This window comes from Ammospiza nelsoni, chromosome 22 (genome assembly GCF_027579445.1).
Source record: "Ammospiza nelsoni isolate bAmmNel1 chromosome 22, bAmmNel1.pri, whole genome shotgun sequence".
Classification (NCBI taxonomy): Eukaryota; Metazoa; Chordata; class Aves; order Passeriformes; family Passerellidae; genus Ammospiza; species Ammospiza nelsoni.
In genome coordinates, this window is record NC_080654.1 from 5080898 (window position 1) to 5100908 (window position 20011).

Genomic DNA, 20011 nt, shown 5'->3' on the forward strand with positions numbered 1-20011 from the left:
TCTAACACAAACTTGTCACTTCTTGGAGCTCAAACCCAGCAGTTCAGAGAAGGAAATGAGGCCAGAGTGTCTTTCATGATAGACCTTGCTTACAAATTGAACTGCACAGCTCATCTCTTACAATACAAGGTAATACAGAAAAAAAGAAGCTAATACAGAAAAAGAGAGTGTTTACCTCACAGTGTTGGTGTATTTTAATGGAAAGATTGTATTTGTACTACTCTTTGTAGAAGGAGTATCAGAAACAGTATCATCAATATTGGATGGGTCAGTGACAGTTTATTCTGATGAAGACCTCTGACATTTTAACAGGACTTTGTAAAACAAAGACTATGAGGAGACTTGAGATTTAACTTGTTTTCAATCTTTTTCCCTGTTTCTGGGAAATAAGAAGTGGAAGGAACAGAGGAGGGGTTTTTCTCCTTAGGTATCTTAGTGTGAACAGTGCTGACCAAGCATTGTAATGGTAGAACAGTCTCATTCTTATAAAATCTGCTTGCATGGCTGAATATTGGAGAATGTTTTTGTAAAGGGGCAGTCAAATAGCAATTGTCTCCAAGTGGATTTGCAGGGGCTGCCAATTCCTTCCTTGTCAGCTTTATCAGTTCTTGTTATTTCTTTAACTTGAAGAAATTGCAAAAGCCCCATCGGTCCAGGGAATATTAATATCTGAGGTTTAAATCCTCTACTTTAAATTCCAAGGAAAGTGACATTTCAAGGATGGTCCTAATTTTACTCTTTTTCTGTTTTCCCTTTATGAATTGCAAAACGTTTTTAAAATGTCTTTAATGGAAGTGACTGGCAACTATATGCATGGTTTATTCACTTGGTTGTGCCTGTGCAGTTGTAGCACTGGAATCCCCTACTGTGAGGTTGTTTTACTCTTGTGCAGCAGCTGTTGGAGGTCTTTGTGTAACCTGGTTGGAGAACTACTCTCAGTAGAACCTTGGTGCATTTCTCTGCACCTCACAGAACACACCACATTCTGTAAGCCCCTCACCTGAACCCACCAGCACTAGAACTGAATCTGCTTTTGCAATATCCACAGAATCATTGATGGGTGAAGTTGGTAGGCACCACAGCAAATCATCTGGTCCAAGCTCCCTGCCCAAGCAGGGTCATCTTGGAGCACATGGCACAGGATTGTGCCCAGATGGAATATGTGCAGTGGAACAGTCTGCGCGCCCTCTATGGGCAATCCGTTCCTGTCCTTGGTCACCCACGTAGGAACGTTCTTCCTAATGTTCAGCTGGGACTTCATGTGCATCAGTTTCTGCCTGTTGCCTTGTGTCCCAGCACCACTAAGCAGAGCATTAGTTCCCTCTCCTTGGCATTTTCCTTTCAGATATTTACACATTCATGAGTGCCCCCTCACTCGTCACTTCTCGATGCCCAACTGCCTCATCCTTCATCCTGAGAGATGCTCTCACCAGCCGTCCTCATGCAATCCAACACAATGCATCCTCATTACTTAAAACACCCCAATTAGACTTCGTTTTCCCGAAAATTGCTCGCTGGCGGTTCCGCAGGCGGGGCGGCGCGGCGCCGAGGGCTCGGTGTGCTCGGAGCAGGGGCTGTGGCGGAGCGGCGCTGAGGGCTCGGTGTGCTCGGAGCAGGGGCTGTGGCGGCGCGGTGCCGAGGGCTCGGTGCGCTCGGAGCAGGGGCTGTGGTGGCGCGGTGCCGAGGGCTCGGTGCGCTCGGAGCAGGGGCTGTGGCGGCGCGGCGCCGAGGGCTCGGTGCGCTCGGAGCAGGGGCTGTGGCGGCGCGGCGCTGAGGGCTCGGTGCGCTCGGAGCAGGGGCTGTGGCGGCGCGGCGCTGAGGGCTCGGTGTGCTCGGAGCAGGGGCGGAGCGATGCGGTGCCGAGGGCTCGGAGCAGGGGCTGAGGCGGCGCGGCTGCGCTCGGGCGCGCCCTTTCCCCGTGGCGGCGGGGGCGGCCCCGCTCCGCCCGCCCGGCCCTGACGCGGCCCGGCCGTCACGGCGGCCCCACCAATGTCGGCGCGCGCAGGCGGGGGCGGCGCGGGGCCCTGCGCGCGGCTCCCGCGCCGGTGCGGTCGGGCGGCGGCGGCGGCAGCCGAGCGCAGGTGGCCCGGCCCGGCGGCGGCCGCTCCGCTCCGCGGCGGGGCGGGATGGAGCGCGGCGCGGCGGCGCTGATCCGCGAGGGCTGGTTCCGCGAGACGTGCCGGCTGTGGCCCGGCCAGGCCATGTCGCTGCAGGTGGAGGAGCTCCTGCACCACCAGCGCTCCCGCTACCAGGAGATCCTCGTCTTCCGCAGGTGCGGGAGGGCCGCCCGGGGCGGTGGGGGGATGGCGGCGCCGGTCAGCGCCACGCGGTGGGGCCTGGCGGCGCGGAGAGGGGGCGGGGGAGCGCGGCCCCGGCCGGCTCCAACCCCGCTTCCCCGCTCTGCCCAGCACCACCTACGGCAACGTCCTGGTCCTGGATGGGGTGATCCAGTGCACGGAGCGGGACGAGTTCTCCTACCAGGAAATGATCGCCAACCTGCCCCTGTGCAGCCACCCCGACCCCCGCAAGGTGAGCGCTCCCCGGCCCGCCCCTCAGGGCTCCCCCAGCCCCCGCAGGGCTGCCGGGGCCTGTCCTGGGCCGGAGCAGGCTCCGGGCCCCGCGGTTCGTGTCCGGGCAGCCGGGCCCGCAGCGCCTGCACGCCGCTCTCCTTGAGCCCTAGAGCCGAAGTTGCCGCGGGCCGAGCCCGCTGACAGCCCACGCTGTGCCCTCTTCCCTGCCAGGTGCTGATCATCGGCGGCGGCGACGGGGGAGTGCTGCGGGAGGTGGTCAAACACCCGACCGTGGAGTCCGTGGTGCAGTGCGAGATCGATGAGGTGCGTTGGGCTCCCGGCTGCTCGGGGCTCCTGGGCGGGCTGCCCGGCATGGCAAAGCCAGCCCGACTTCACATCACCCTCGGGAGCTGCGCCTTCACCTGCTGTCTCTCGTCAGCACCAGGCGCGTTTGCTGCTGGTTCTGCTGGCGTGACAATGACAGCGCCACCTCTCTTTGCCTTACGAGTCATCTACGTGGCAGCTGGCTGCCTCTTCTGTGTGATTTCTTTCACACGCACACGATTGAGGCCTTTCCAGGCAGTCGTGGGCCAAGCACGGGATCTGGAGGAGTGCCCTGGCTCTGTGGAGATGCTGCTGTTCCCTCTCCTTCACTGCCGAACAGAGTGCTCCCGGCAGAGGAGGATGGCTGCTTGGTTGAGCATTCTCTTGCAACCAAAATCAGGAAATAAGCAGCAGGGATTTGCTTCTGTGATAGATTGGCCAGTTGCTTTATAAATGATCATAATTTTGTGTCTAGTACAACAAACTTGGAAGGGAGAAGGTCACTACCAATTAGAGCATGTTGGGGCTTTGGCTTAGTGATGGTGACTGTCAGGATGTGTGTGCCTGCTGAGAATCAGCCTGTGCCTGATAACCTGTGTGCTCACAGAGCTCTCCAAGTGACAGTCGGTGTTAGGATGTGGGCTGGTAACTCTGTCACACCCCTGAAGTTTACTCTTTTCCCAGTCCTCCTCTCAGCCAGTTCTATTTTACTTTACTCAGCCTTTTCTCAGAAAGTTTTGCTCAGAGTAAAGCTCTTTTAAGAACAGGAAATTCTGCTATATGAGATTGTGTGCTCTGTCTGCCAGCTAAGTAGGCAAACATGCCTGGTTTTAACAAGCACTGCCTGACACCAGCATATTTTTTTGGTTTTGCCATCTGTGAGAAGCTGCTAGTGTTTAGTACAACTGCAGTGGCTGCCTAATGATTTTAGAGAAAAAATTTTATCTTAATAATGTCTGTAGTTCAGAGATGGGGATATTTCTCATCTTGCATTCAGAAACTTGCTAGCATGGTTTTACTTAGGAAGAAAAATAAATTGATTTATCTGAGATCACCTATGCAAGTGATGTTCTGTAGGAAAAAGGAGCACAGAGCAGTCTGACCTGCAATCATTTGCTCAGTTCCTCAGGGAGCTTTTGAAGCTCCAGGTTTTTGTTGAGCTTGGCATAGACAGGACAACAGTGTCACTGAACCCTGAGGCTGTAGGAAAAGGCTGAGAGGAGCTGGCTGAAGGTGCTGGCAGCTTTTGTGGCTTTCACTGGCAAATCAGGCTTGAGCTGAAGGTACTGAAGGAAATTACTCATCGTGCTGTTCTTCCAGTCACAGCTGCACAGCACTCTGAGAAGCAGCTTCTTGTGAGCCTCTGACCCACTTGTGCTCTCTGTGTGTTGCAGGATGTGATCCAGGTATCTAAAAAATACCTCCCAGGGATGGCAGTGGGCTATTCCAGTGCTAAGCTGACATTGCATGTGGGAGATGGTTTTGAGTTCATGAAACAGAATCAAGAAGCCTTTGATGTGATTATCACAGACTCGTCTGACCCCATGGGTAAGAATTGCAGCCATAAAAGGGCACTGTTTTCCACATACCTCTTTCATTTTTTTATTCTGCCTACCTCTTGGACGTTCTGCCAGTCTGCTGAGGATCCTTTCAAGTGAAAAGATTGTTGCCGACTTGGAAACCATAAAATTGTATCAGCAGGCCTTCAAGCCAGCTGTTACTTTTCTCTCCTCAAAATTCAGCTCCAGCAGCTATTTCTTCAGGCAGAGTTGTTCCCTGAGTGGAAGGGCAGCTTTGCACATGTGCCTGCTGATAAAGCAGTGGCTCACACACTTGGTGCAGCCCCTGCCCTGAAGATAGCTGGGGTGAGGCTGCTGTATTTCTGAAGGGGGAAACTGAGGAACAGAAGGACCAAATGTAGATATAGCACCTCATTTTAGGAACACATCAACAAGTCTCAGTCACCTTCAATCTTGGCCTAGTCAGCACAGAGAGAGGTATCTCTAAAAGGCAGTTTGGAGCAGGAGTTCTGCTTTAAAAAAGCAAGAGGCAGCTGCTAAGACTTTGTTTAATAGGGGACCTAGGCTTGCTATTTAGCAAAGCTAAAATCCTGACTGTTTTGCCCTCCTAGGGGTCCACCTAGGCTCTAAGCTTTTCTTTATTCACCTTTCTCCCAGGTCCTGCAGAAAGTTTGTTCAAAGAATCTTATTACCAGCTGATGAAGACAGCCCTGAGGGAAGATGGGATTCTCTGCTGCCAAGGTGAGGATGCTGCCCCTGGGCAGAGGCTGATGCCAGAGCTTCACATACCAAGTGTGAGGCACAGAGGGGACTCTTCTTGGGGAGATGAGATGCAGGGAGTGAAACACGTCACCTCCCAGGGAAAGCTGTGGTTTTGATCTCTGTCAGCTCGTTCATTATTGGTCTGGGCTTAGCAAAACTGGCATCAAGGTCTGTGAAACTACATGAGCTGGACAGGTTGGGACTTGGAACCACTGCTCACCTGGCACAGTTCTGAGCAGAGCAGAGGGGCAGCTCTCACACACTGCCTGCCTTTCTCCCTGCAGGTGAGTGCCAGTGGCTGCACCTGGATCTCATCAAGGAGATGCGGCAGTTCTGCAAGTCCCTGTTCCCGGTGGTGGAGTACGCCTACTGCACCATCCCCACGTACCCCAGCGGCCAGATCGGCTTCATGCTCTGCAGCAAGAACCCTGTGAGTGCCTTTTCCAGGCCCTACCAGCCTGCCTGTGCCTTACAGAACTCAAGCTATGGCATTGAATTCTCCCAGCTGTGGGGCTTCAAGATTCTTGAATTCTTGATTCTTGAACCCCGTGACTTCCAGGCACCTCAGGGGCCCTTTTCCATTCTCTACCAACCTGCCTGAGGCTGTCCCTTGCAGAACTTGAGCTATGGCATTCAATTCTCCCAGCTGTGGGGCCTCAAGATTCTAGAATTCTCAGTTCTTGATTCTTGAACCCCGTGAGTTCCTTTTCCATTCCCTACCAGCCTGCCTGAATCTGTCCCTTGCAGAACTTCAGCTATGCCACTGAAATCTCCAAGCTGTAGGGCTTCAAGATTCTAGAATTCTCAACTCTCAATTCTTGAACCCCGTGAGTTCCACGCACCTCAAGAGCCTTTTTCCATTCCCTACCAGCCTGCCTGAAGCTGCCCCTTGCAGAACTTCAGCCATTGCATTCAATTCTCCCAGCTGTGGGGCTTCAAGATCCTTGAATTCTTGATTCTTCAACCCCGTGAGTTCCAGGCACCTCAGGGGCCCTTTTCCATTCCCTACAAACCTGCCTGAGGCTGTCCCTTGCAGAACTCAAGCTATGGCATTCAATTCTCCCAGCTGTGGGGCCTCAAGATCCTTGAATTCTTGATTCTTGAACCCCATGAGTTCCACACACCTCAAGTGCCCTTTTCCATTCCCTACCAGCCTGCCTGAATCTGTCCCTTGCAGAACTTCAGCTATGGCACTGAATTCTCCCAGCTGTGGGGCCTCAAGATTCACCTGGCTCTGCCACCCAGAGCTCCAGTGCAGCCTGCTCAGTGCTGAACGATGTGCAGAATTGACCAGTTGCTTTAAAAATGGTCATAATTTTCCATCTAGTACAACAAACTTGGAAGGGAGGAAGTCACTACCAATTTTTTTAAGGTTTTGGCTTATTTGGTGGTGACTGTTACAAAGCAGGCACCTTCTGAAAATCAGCCTGTAACTGGTTTGATGATAACTTATCATCCCTAAGAATAAGTCAGAGAGGAAGCCAGACCAACTGGAGAGTGCACCTGGAAGCACAGCAAACCTTCAGGATCTCTGTTTTCCCCCCCAGAGAACACTGACCCTCACAGAGGCCTCCAAGTGAGAGTTGGTGTTGGGATGTGGGCTGGTAACTCTGTCACACCACTGAAGTTTACTCTTTTCCTAGTCTGCTTCAACGTGGCTGAAGGGAAGCCCATGCCTCCCCAGAACTCTCTTGAGGGGAAAATAAAAGCACCAAAGTCACCACTATGCACCTGGGATCATAATTCTGCATGAAAGGAACGAGTGTCAAAAAAAATAATATCTAAGATAGAGTTGGACAAGCCAGGGAGCACAGGACAGATTTCTGCAGCAGCATGCTAGACAAGGAAACTGTCCAGTGTTTTAAGATGGTTTTTAGATGATGTTTAAGATAATGTTTAAGGTTTAAGATGATGTTTAAGATGATGTTTAAGGTTTAAGATGGGTTTGGGATGCCAGCATTGCTGCTGCTGCACGTGGTTAACCCGGGATGCTGGCAGCATGCACCGTGCCCAACATGGATTCTCCTTTGAAGAGCAAAGCCTTGTTCCTTGGATGCTCATCACACATCTGTCCCATGGCTCATGCAGTGTGACCTCATGCACTGACATCTGTGCACAAATGCTGGTCACAGGAGTTAGAGAGCACAAACCCCAGCCCTTGGTGCTGGGGCTGCACAGAGCCTTTGGGCTCATACCGAAACAAAAAGTTATTTGTTTGCCTCTGAGTCATCTCAGTTCTCTGCCGTGCATCAGGATGCCTGTCACACAGCCTTTGGCTTCTTTTTTGTTATAAATGAATATTCCAATTTATATTAAGTATATTATTAAATAATCAAAATATAAATTTGGAAAAAGCCACAAGGGATTTGACTCTGAGCCAGGTGATCAGAGTTGGGGAACACAGGATTTGGCCTCTATCACACCACAGTCCCATGGGTCTCCAAATGTCATTTCTAAGGGGTTTGTTTTATACAGTATTTTGGGCTCTGCAAGGGGCCCTTCTTTAGCATATTTTAGCACATTATTGTAGCTTTTCTTTCTTGCTGCCACATTTCTCAGAACTGGTGGATAATTCCTGGAATCCTGTCAGGCAAAAACTTCCTGTCATAAACTTCTGACAATGCCTATCAAATGCCTCCTGCTGGGGTCTTGTCAGACAAGAAAACCCCTTGAAATATCCATCCCTGGAGACAGTGTCTTCCTGGTGTTTTAATCTCCATCCTTATCACGTAGCCTATTACTGCTCGTTGCCCAACACTGGCTTTGTACACAAAGTGCTGTGGTTTTAATTTCCTTTAGCACTAATTATTTTACAACACATATTACATTATCCAAATAGTCAAAGGTACTGACTTTGCTTTTGCAGAACACAAATTTCCGGGAGCCAGTGCAGCAGCTCTCACAGCAGCAGGTGGAGGAGAGGAGTCTCAAGTACTACAACTCTGACATTCACAGGGCAGCATTCATCCTGCCAGAGTTTGCACGGAAGGTAAGCCAGCCTCTGCCACAACACCTCCCTCCAGGGTGAGACAGGAGTGGGAGTAGGATTTCTTGCAGTCCCAAAGATTTCTGTGGGCAAGTCAGAGCAGGACAGCGTTTTGTATGACAGGGCAGAGTATGAGTCAGGCTGGGAAGACTGGAGTTCATTTAGGAGCTGTTCTTTGGGCTGTTGTGCCGTGCCTTGATGACAGATCACTCCTGCTTCACCTACCAAAGCCAGGTCCAAGATGATTTTTACCAGCAATTCAGAGACAGGCACTTATTCACATCCCCCTTTGAAAGGGAGCTGGGAATAGCCCATGCAAGGTTACCAGAACCTTTCAGTCTGGGGCCACAATCTCTTTCCAACAGCCTGTGCCAGGTCTGTTAACTGCACAAGGCTTGCTCACTTGTAAAGTCCCAGACACACTGAAAGGAAACCCATGCCTCCCCAGAACTCTCTTGAGAGGAAAATAAAAGTACCAAAGTCACCACTATGCAACTGGGATCATTATTCTGCTGCATGAAAGGAACAAGTGTCAAAGAAAATAATATCTAAGATAGAGCTGGACAAGCCAGGGAGCACAGGACAGATTTCTGCAGCATCATGCTAGACAAGAAAACTGTCTGGTGTTTTAAGATGGCTTTTAGATGATGTTTAAGATAATGTTTAAGGTTTAAGATGATGTTTAAGATAATGTTTAAGGTTTAAGATAATGTTTAAGATAATGTTTAAGGTTTAAGATAATGTTTAAGATAATATTTAAGGTTTAAGATAATGTTTAAGGTTTAAGATAATGTTCAAGATAATTTTTAAGGTTTAAGATGATGTTTAAGATGATGTTTAAGATGATGTTTAATGTTTAAGATAATGTTTAAGGTTTAAGATGATGTTTCCGACCCAAACTATTCTGTGCTCTTCTGATTGGCTTTAGAGGCAGAGCTGGTGTTTCACATTGGAAAGCTCCAAAACTCTTAGATAAAATGTTCTTGATTGTTTTGCACAAACTAGAGGATAAAGAAGGGATGCTCCAGTATAGATCAGTCTTGTTTCTTGAAGGATAGCCTGTATTTCCACATTATTCCATTATATGCCCACTAGGCTGCAACTGCAGCTTCCAGAAAAAAATTCCTTAGAATTTTAGTAATTAGAATTAGAGTGTTGTAGGGATGCAGGCAAATGCCATAACTGTATTTCAGAGGTGGTGATTCATGTTTCCCCTCAGCCTGCAGAGCTGGGGCAGGTCCATGCTGACATCTGTCTTTGGCTCTCTGCAGGCCCTGAGCGATGTGTGAGACCCTGAGCTGCTTCCTGGCTCCAAGTTGGACTCTGAGATCTTCAGTGATGTGGCTGGGATCTTCTCAGCAGACTGCAGATTTGCTCTCCACTGTGTGGGATTGTTTAACCCTTGGCCAGCCAACATTCCCTCTGATGTGTTAAGGATGATGGGGCATAAGCCAGATAAGACTATTGGAAAGTCCAGTGACTTATTGCCTGAGGTCAAAACTGTTCTTTCCAGTGCTGGAAATGTAAGATATCTTTTTCCTTTCATCCCTGCACCCATTCTAAATTCTCCCATCCCAACCACACTCCACATCCCTCCAGCTGATGTGATGTATTTATAACTGACACATATTTCTGTCTGGTGGGCTGGGAACAGTCCAAAGGGTCCCTGACTCAGCCTTAAGCACAGAGAGAGAAAGAGAGAGGGAGCTTTGTGCACAGTTAGCTCACTCTCTCCTCGTGGGAGCTCCCTGCTGCTGACACTTTTGGACTGGTAACAGGTCTGAGCATCCCACTGCCCTCCTGTGACTCCTGCCCTGCTCTGCAGCACAGCTGGAGAAGCCACAGTGCAAACTGTTGCCATTCACCAGAGATCTCCCTCCAACCCTGATGGAGTAGCAGTATTAAACACCAGCCAGGCATGCTGGCAGCAGTCTTGTGGCTTTTTTTTTTTTTTTTTTGTTAAGGTTGCTCATTTTCTTAATTGGTTAGAAACAGAAGTGCTGAGGTGCCAACAGGCTGACTGCTGTTCTTACCTCTGCCCTCAGAGAGGTTCCAAAGAATGTTTATCAATATGGTGATGATAGGTTTTATATATATATATGTATATGTGTATATATATATATATATATATATATATATATATATATATATATATATATGTATAAAAGCAAACCTTAGCTGCATTGCCTGATGTTCAGTACTGATGTTGGGGAGTTGGTTGTGCTGACAAATCTCTCATCTCAGTCATGCTGAGATGCCTCAGGCCTGTTTGCAAGTCCTTAGGAGGCATCATTATTTCCAATGCTGCCCCCAGATGCACAAGTTGTTTTCCATTGTACACTGTAAGATGGAGCTGCCTTCACTTCTTTACTTCTGTTCTGAAGATTCTGTCCCCCTGCACTGTGGGAATCACCCTCCCAGCACAACCACTGTGCCATTGTCACTCCCTTGCACTCAATTAAACACTTGGCTCTGGTTAAGGTGACATCAGTGTGGGTCAGTGTTTTTTTGGGGGGGAAAAACAGAGATCCTGAAGGTTTGCTGTGCTTCTAGGTGCACCCTCTAGTTGGTCTGGCTTCCTCTCTCACTTACCTTCAGGGATGATAAGTTATCATCCCTAAGAGGATTTGTGGGGTCAGTACTGTCCTGCTTTCTTCCCTTACTGATGGGACATAGCACTTTTTTCCCAGTGTCTCCTTCTACCACCAGTATTAGTGCAGTTTCTTTGCTGAGCTGCAGAGCTGAGTCTGGGTCTCTGTATTCTTGAGAAGATAACACCTATTTTTCTCTTAATTGTCTGGGTGACTTTTCTTTCTCACACAAATAGTTTGGGTTAATGAGGCATTTTCACTGCTCAACTCCTGTGTTTTTATAAGGAGCAGAGCAGTAATGGAGCCTGGTTCTAGCTCCCCCTGTTTAAATTCCTGTGGGACCTGAACCTGACTTAGCCCTCCATCCTTGACAGAAAATCAGCTCTGACACTTTCCCCTAGAATGGGAATCAAGACCAGGACTGTAGTCCTCAGAGCAGCAGCCAGCTGGTAACAAGTTCAAGCCTTTCACCCATCCTTGGTGAGTACAGCAATGCCCAGGAGGGAAAGAGCTTCCCCAAACCTGTTGTTGGACTCCACTCCACTCTAATTATTCCTTCTGGTTCTTTGAGCTTTCTCCAAATATGTGAGTTCAGCAAGTGGCCAGTGATGAGAACAGAAGACAGGACTGTTTCCCATCCAAGCCACACAAGTTCTGTCCACAAGGCCCTGTGTGATTTCTGAGTGATTCCAAGTCACTGTTCCCCACAGACAGTTCCAAACACTTCAGTGTGAGAAGGCAGAGATCAGTGCTTGAGTCAAGCACTCACATGAATGCAGCAAGAGAGGGAGCAGGGGCTTGTGCAGCTGTAGCTGATCCCACCTGAGCAGCTCAGAGATTCAGGACTTAAAAATCACCCTTGTGTGCCCTGTGAGCTGCTGGGAGGGTGTTTGGCACCTGCAAGGTGGTTGTGTCTACAGATGGATCATCCCTCCCACAGATTTGTGTCTGAGCTGTTATGCTGCAGGATATCATGGCCAAGGGATGCTGGGGCTTAAAGAGACATTGTAATTTGGATAATGGTCAGCAGGAGGAAACCATGGGGTCTCATGTAGAACTGAGCACTGACCATTTTTTGCAGCGTCTCTAGGTGGGCAATTAAATATTAACCTATTTCAGAGATTTAGCTGCCTTTTGCCTAAGGCATGTTGAGCAAGACTGTTCATAAGCAAAGAGTCACAAAGATGATTGCCTAGGCATGCTGCAGTTGTGTTCCAGCATCTCATTATGCCAGGAGTACATGAACAGGGATAGGCCTTGTCCCAGGTAACATAAAATGCAATGTCAGTCAGAGCAGGTGGAGACAAGCAGGGGAACGGAGCCTTTAGCACATCATAGCCCATGGGCTGGGCTTTAGCACATCATTGCTCAAGTCAGTTGGCAACTTTGAACTGTATCAAGCTGCTCTGAGCTTTACTCATTGAACTAACTCGATTTTTAGAAGCTCAGAAGAGAGTTTCAAAAAATTGAGAGAAACCTCAACAGGGGGCCAGGCACTCAGGGCCACAGGCCCTTGAACACCAATGCCAGCCCTTTTCCTTGGAAAACAAAACTCACCATCCCAAGTTCCTGATGTCAGATTGAAGGAGGCACTTGGTACTGTCAAACCAGCCTGAGCTGCTGGCAGTGGCAGGTCTGGTGTGGGAGACATCCTGCACTGTTTGCAATTTCAGGAGGGGGTGGACTACTCAGGGCCACAGGCCCCTGAACACCAATGCCAGCCCTTTCCCTGGGAAACAAAACTCACCACTCCAGGTTCCTGATGGCAGATTGCAGGAGCCACTTGGCACTGTCAAACCAGCCCACGCTGGTGCCAGCTTAGGTCTGGGAACCATCCTGTGTATTGTGGAATTTCAGGAGCCAGCCGGCCACTCCAGCCACAGGCCCTGAACACAAACCTTGGCCATTTTCCCTGAGAAACAAAACTCACCATCCCAGGTTCCTGATGGCAGATTGCAGGAGGTGCTTGGAATTGTCAGGGCAGCCTGAGTTGGAGTTCATGTCAGGGTGGGTCTGGGAGACATCCTGCGCTGTTTGGAATTTCATTAGGTGGCTGCCCACTCACAGCTACAGGCCCCTGAACACCAACACTGGCCTGTATCCTTGTGAAGCGAAACTCAGCAGTCCAGGTTCCTGGTGTCAGTTTGCAGGAGGCCCTTGGGATAGTCAGGCATTCCCCGTTGGAGGTTGTGACAGGTTGGGTCTGGCACACATCCTGTGCAGTTCAGGATTTCAGGTGGCAGCCAGCCCCTCAGGGATCAGAGTCCTCTCCCTCTCTTCACATCCATACAAGTCCTAATCTGCTAGAATGGATTGCTGTGGTGCGGAGCTGTGGAGAACAGCTCAGAACGAGACCTTACAAGACATCAGAGTGGATGCCACAAGAGAGATGTGATTCCAATGACTGTCCAGCCTCCCAGGTCAAATCTTCGACAGAATTGGCACTGGGCTGAGGAACACAGAGGTCAGAGATGCCAAGATGGACACCTCAGTTTCTGATAGGCCCCTCAAAGGGCTAAGGCAAAACACATGTGACACAAGACACCCAAAAGACACACAATGCATGATAGACAAGTGACACAACACCCACCCTTTATGTGGCCTAAGGGGTCACCTCTTGCACATCCCTGCCTCCAAAGTTGACACAAAAAGCCCTCCCAGCATCTCCCTTTCATCCCCTCTCAGGTCCCAGCCTTGGACTTATCTCTCGGACATTCGAGGATGAGAATCCACGGTGGGTGTGAAGGAAGGCCGCCTCACCCTCTGGGAATCTCCTGCCATCACCTGGCTCTTGTCTCTTAGCTATAATAAAGAACACCAATATCACTGCATGATTTTAGCTGCACAGGGGTTAAAAAACAATTCTGCCACTCACCATTCTCCTAAGGATGCCCAGGCCCTCAGGCCGCAGGCTCGGGCCTCGCTCAGAGATTGACGCCATGGTCGCAGGGTAGGCTGGGGTTAGGAGGAGACAAGGTGATTTGGCACCCACATGAGGGTCCATGATGCTGTTAGGAAAATTAATCCACAAACACCAGAGGTTTATGTCCTAAAAGGAGACTGAGTCCCTTCTGGCTTTATTCCAATAAAGGGAGAGGCCATGGGACATTCCCCTGGGATCTCTCCAATTTTTGGAGGACCCAGCCTCCTTTTTATCCCAATTTCCCAGCCACATTTCCTTTCTCTCTTTCCCCATTTCTGAGGTGCTTGAGAGGTTCAGACTTCCCAGAATGCCTGATCCCAAAGATTTCCCTCTAATGTGTAACCCTCTCTTTTCATTTTTAATTCTTCTGGAATTCAGGGGTTTTTCTTTCCCATTGTTTCTTTCGTCTCTCAATGTCTAATTTCATTTATCAGCAAACCTAAAGTTTATTTGTAAAAGCAAATATCTTTTTCCATTCATCAATCCATGGAATCCTTTCCATTGTTTCTTTTATCTCCCAGTGCTGGTTTTATCTACCAGCAGTCCCACAGCTGGTTTGTAAAGACAAATCCCTCATTCCTCTCAATGGCAGGAACCTGTTCCAGCTTCAGGGGATAAGGATGGGACTGGTTTGGACACAAGCAATGATTTCCCCCTCCACACTTACACAAAAACAACAAGGAACAGATTTTCAAGAGGGCCAAGGCAGAGTCAGCTGTTCCTTTCTGGTTTGTACTTGAGATCTCAAAGCCATGCAAACCTCTGTGGTTTGGGGTTTTTTTTTTTTGTATTTTCTTTTTAAATTCTTACCTGGGAGCCTGATATATGGTCTCCTCGAGTCCGGTCTTATAAGCTCTAGGAGATTTATATAATAAATTCTATATTTTAAAATTTATGATATGTAATTTATATATTATCTATATATTATACCTGAGATAGCTCAGCTACCTTAGAAGGCATAAAATCAGCAGGATGGCTTCTGTGGTAGTGTTGGAAACAGAAAAGTTTTATTAAAAGGCAAAATAACAAAGGTCTTTACAGAGAAAAACCGAGCCAGGGCAAGAGGTTCTTGCTCCTGGTAAAACACCTCACAAAAGCCATTGGTTTCTTTGTTCTCTTCTTTTTCTAGTAAATTGCTCAGGTGGGACTTTTTGGCTCCTGTCCAATTAACTATCCTTAAGTTTGAGGTGAAGTCCCCCAGCTCCTATGAGGTGTCTTTTTTGGTAATTGAGGAGAGAAACTTCTGGGCTTCTTTCCTTTTTTAGGAGATAAAATGTAGTTTTGTCACTCCGTCAACAGAGGGCATATTTCTGTCACACAAAGGATGCTGAAAAAGAAAGAATGACCTGGGAAATCCTCTGGTGGTCAGTCATAAATCTCATGGCAATGTTTGTCACCCAGCCCTTCCCCAGGAAATCTGAGGATCCACTCACACTCTGTTTTGTACAGGGAGCCACAAAGAAAAATACCATCACCAGACATTCAGACATTTCCAAAGAATACCTGCTCCAAGAGCACAAAACCCTGGTTCCTTCTGAGTGCCAGCTCAGGGCTTACCACAGCTTGTTCTGGACTTCTCATTTTCCATTCTGTGAAAAATGTGTATTTTATGATTGGCTTTTTGCAAATATTATGAATATGCAACAGGCTGTTGTTTTTAAAGGTTAATCCTCTGTTAACGTGGGTCTTTTGGGGGGCTTATTTTGCCCAGAAAGAGGTACCTGGACTGTCTTCCCAGGGAAGAATTCCTTCCCAATATCCCATCCAGCCCTGCCCTCTGGCAGTGGGAGCCATTCCCTGTGTCCTGTCCCTCCATCCCTTGTCCCCAGTCCCTCTCCATCTCTCCTGGAGCCCCTTCAGGCCCTGGCAGGGGCTCGGAGCTCTCCCTGGAGCTTCTCCTCTCCAGGTGAGCACTCCCAGCTCTCCCAGCCTGGCTCCAGAGCAGAGGGAACATCTCCAAGTGCCTTAGGAACTTCTGACTGGCAGTGACAAGGTTTTGGTCACATCTCTAATGTTCATGAGATGCCCAGAGTTACCACAGCACACTCCCTTGGCACAATCTGCGTTGCTCCTGGAATGCAGCAGGAGGAGAACTCTCTTGTGTGATGTTCTGTGAATTCACCGCTCTCTGGTGATGTTATCTCTGCTGTTGACTTATCAGGGTTCAGACTTTCCCCTCTCCCCAAAAACCATCTGTTCAGCAGCTGCATTGCTGGAGTGGCACCTTTGTTATTCCTGCAAGTTCCGTGTTGTTCTCTGTGCCTTTGTGTGCTCCCTCACCCACATCTGTTCCTGCCATCCTCATTCAGAGCCAGCACAGGAGTTCTGCTGAAGGCACTGAAGCTCTGAGTCCACAAGAGATCAAAGATGCAGCTTTAGAGCACAAAAAGCCAAATGATATCACGTGGCGTTCACATTTTCTGAAAAATCCCTTCACCCAGGATTTTTCTCCTGAGAAGGTGAGAAGCCTCAGAGAAAAGGGAAACAATTCTTATCTCATTTGCTTCTCCTGTGTTGTGCTCACATGTGGAATGTGTTTGGAGATTGTTTACCCACAGGTGATTGTTCCATTGGATTCTCCTGTGAATTATTTTGATTTATTGGCCAATCAGGGCCAAGCTGTGTCAGGACTCTGGAAAGAGTCACAAGTTTTCATTATTATCTCTTTAGCATTCTGTAAGTATCCTTTCTGTATTCTTTAGTATAGTTTAGTATAGCATTCTTTAACATAATATAGTATAATAAAATAATAAATCAGCCTTCTGAGAACATGGAGTCAGATTCATCATTCCTTCCTTCATTTGAGGAGAACCCAAATGCAATAATACCAGACAAGGGGAATGATCAGGCAGTGGGTTCAGAATAATCACAAATATTTCTTTTTCACCAATAAATATGTACCACACTTGGTTCAAGCTTCCAAAATAATAAAAAAGAGTTTTTCTAGAGCTGTTAAAAGCCAATGTGGCCCATGAGCAAACTGAGACATTAATCCTTGGAAGTGTCACAGCAGTGTCACTGGATGTGCCTTTCTGAAGGACCTGGAAATGAGACCCTTCGTGATTAACCTGTTTCTCACAATTACCCCCTGCACCCTTTTCCTCTCCATGTTCCCAGAATAAAGAAATTCATCTCCCCCCTGCCTGATGTGCCACAGACCCCTCACCACCCTGGTCACCTTACACAGGATTTTCCAGATTTTTCCACTGGTATGTCCCAGGAGAGAGGTTGGTCATCTACCAGGAGATATCAAAAAGTCAAAGATCCCTGGGGACAACTGAAAATTCCCAGCTGGGAGACACCAAACTGTGGAGTATTTGCTATTTAAAGCAGCTGAATGCCAACAGGGAAATTGGGATTCACTGTGTCACCTCATCCTCTGGAACAGCAAAGCAGAACATTTACTGATCTGGTCAAAAAGTGTCTCACCATGACAGGAGTGAAAACAACAATAAAATACTTTTATGAAATGAAAATGAAATAAATAAAATGAAATTAAATAAATAAAAAATAGATAAGTAAATAAAAATAAAATTATTAAATAAAATTAAAATAATGAAATACTTCTATAAAATGAAACTTAAATAAATAAAATGAAATTAATAAATAAAAATTTAAAATAAATAAATAAATAAAATTAAAACAATAAAATACTTTTATCAGCAGTTCTGATTCCAGTGCCTGATAGTGCAAATATCCCAGACAGAGGAGAACATGGAATTTGTTCCTTCAGGTTCTTGGGAAAAAGAAAATAACAAGTTAAGCTCCTGGAAAGACTTTAGAGTGCTTCTATCTCCACCTTGACATTTTTTATCAGGACATGCAAAATATTTAATGCAAATTCTCCTTGGGTGTGCCATTGCTTTTATGGACTTTTTATGGTTTATAAAGCAAATCACGTCATCTCTGGTACTTTCTCTGACCCTTTGGTTAAAATGTTACCCCAAGGACAATCTCATCTTTGTGTGCTCAGTGTTTCCTGAGTGCTCCAGGATCCCTGGATTTGTGTGGGGTGGGAGCAGAGCCTCACCCAGGGGTGACACCAACCCCATCAACACTTCCTGCAATCATTCTGCATTTTTTTCCAGGAAAAGTATTGAAATTTTCCCCCAAAAAAACAGCTTCATTTGAAATTAGCAAATACTTCTGTTCTTCTGTTTCCTAGGTGGGGACAGGTAAGAATTTCACTGATATTGAACAAAAAGACAAAAAGAAGGGTGAGTGAGAACTGAAATGAACTGCTCAGAGAGGTGGTGGAGTCTCCAAAAGTCATCTGGAATTCCAGATTCCAAAATTCATCTGGAAACAGCCCTGGGCACTCAGGTCACAGAGAGGTGGGACTGGATCATCCCCAGTGTCCCTTCCAACCTCAACCACCCCAGGATTCTGTGAAGAAATGGGTTTGAGCCTCCATATTTTTGTACATTTGAAAGGAAGAAAGGTTTTTTGCTGTTAAAACAATTCCGTGCCTCAAATGCTGTCTGGATTTATCCCTTTACAGAAATAAAATAAATTAAATTAAGAAATAAATAAATAAAGGGAGGAAAGAAGTGAGGGTTAGCAATGGGAATTTAAATTAATAAATAAATAGATAAATAAATAAAGGGGGGGAGGAAAGAAGGGAGGGTTAACAAACATTCTGCCATACAGGAAGAATATGAGAAAACTAGGACATGATAATTGCCAGAAATTAGCTTGGAGGCCAATGGTTAATGGGAACAGAAGCAGATAAACACAACATTTCTGGATAGAAGGGATACAGGGTAGGAATTTGAAAGAGATGGGATTAAGATTTTAATGGAATCTAAAGCTGGTTGTCTGAGAGCATTGGTGGTGATGGCTAGAACTAGAGAATAGAGGAAAAACATGAGAAATACTTAGAAATTTTATATATTTTAAACTAAGAAAAAATTATCAGTCCAGGGAATTTTGAGCTTCAGCAGAATAGAGGGGGAAATGGGCAAGGAAATCCCATAAGGATCAAGAGAGTCATGGAAAGGGAGGAATAATGAAAGATGGATAAAAAGACATATTGTAGAATCAAGGAGAAAAAAATATCCAAAAATTAGAGATAAGAAACATTGGATGGTGACAGTAGGAAGGACCAGAACTGGCAGCCAATAAATAGAATAAATGGATGTATCAGCCAAGACCTGGATAATCTGGAAATGTGGAAGAGCCAAGCAAAGTGAGGAGAAAGAGAAATTTGGGGGGAAATGTGAGGCAAATTTAAGGGAGAACAGGCACAGAATTCAGTGCATCCAATAGTGGTGAGAAAGTGGAAAATCCCACACATCATGACACAGAATTCCACAAAGGGATGAGGGGAATCAGGGGCAGGGGCTGGGCACAGGGAAAGCTGCCAAGTTCTGGATTAACCAGTGCTCCAAGGAGCTCTTGGAATCACAGAATTACTGATGGAATTTGTCATCTCAACAGCTGCAAGAAAGCTCCACTGTTGGGAGCTGGCAATAAAGGAGTGAAATAAAGGTGAGTGAAATCTCAAATGAGGAGAGGAGAGAGATATCAGCACCAGGCTGACGTCTGTGCTCTGATTAGTGATTAAACATTAATAGCAACCAGAGAATCAGGCTGGTCTGGGTTGGGAGGGATCCTGAAGCTCATCCCTGCATGAGCAGGGACATTTCCATCCCAAGAGGTGCTCCAAGCCCTGTCCAAGCTGATCTGGGCTCCTTGGGATTCAGGAGTCACTTATAGAACACAAGTGGAGAAAAGGAATGAACTTTTTAATAAGTGGAAATAATGGATTTAGAAATAAGGAGGATGTGTGAGGTAACACAAGCCGGATGGTTTGGTGAAAATTAAGGGAATCAACAGGATCTTTCCTCATAACACAAATTACCCAATTGAATCATCAGTGAGACAATTCCTTGTAGTTCATTTTTCAGGAACTGAGGTGTTGAACAATCACAGAAGCACAGAATGATTTGGGTTGGAAGGGACCCCAGAGATCATTCAGTTCCAGCCCCTGGCAGGACCTGCAGTTCTGTATCCCAGATAAACACGAGCAGTTTATCCTCTCTGTGTCTGGATTGAAGGCACTGAGACAACAGTTCATGTTCACACTCAGGTGTTTATTATTTCTTATCACTAAAACAGTCTCACTGCTGTGAGTTCTGCAGCTTTTCATTAGAAGGCACAAAATGCCCAACAATCTCTTGTTCCAAGGGCTTTTCAGACTAAACTGTCCAATTAAGAGCTGACACCTGGATTATTTTCCCTTTTATAACCCAATAACTGATCCCACAGATCTGCAATGGGGACTTTTCTGCCCAATTACAAAATGCCACCCAAACCCATGAGGAAGGAGGAAGAAGCATGAAGAAGAAACCCAGGACAACACCCTGTGCCCTCCATCTTGCTGCCATCCACAA

The 20011-nt window shown here is 47.1% G+C and overlaps 1 protein-coding gene across 1 annotated transcript; it reads left to right on the forward strand.

The window, feature by feature from the left end:
• Positions 1–2055: 2055 nt before the first annotated feature.
• On the forward strand, positions 2056–10587 carry SRM (spermidine synthase). The gene is made up of 8 exons (XM_059487413.1): positions 2056–2272; positions 2409–2529; positions 2742–2834; positions 4229–4382; positions 5012–5095; positions 5401–5546; positions 7983–8105; positions 9374–10587. Exons 1-8 carry the CDS (start codon positions 2127–2129, stop codon positions 9389–9391), a joined length of 885 nt encoding a protein of 294 aa, XP_059343396.1. The 5' UTR covers positions 2056–2126; the 3' UTR covers positions 9392–10587.
• Positions 10588–20011: the final 9424 nt, after the last annotated feature.

Bases quoted from the DNA above. Each gene is read 5' to 3' on its own strand.
- SRM (XM_059487413.1), top strand. From the start codon at position 2,127: ATGGAGCGCGGCGCGGCGGCGCTGATCCGCGAGGGCTGGTTCCGCGAG. The intron at 4,383-5,011 runs GTAAGAATTGCA...CCTTTCTCCCAG, and splicing joins AGACTCGTCTGACCCCATGG to GTCCTGCAGAAAGTTTGTTC. The intron at 5,547-7,982 runs GTGAGTGCCTTT...TTGCTTTTGCAG, and splicing joins TGCTCTGCAGCAAGAACCCT to AACACAAATTTCCGGGAGCC.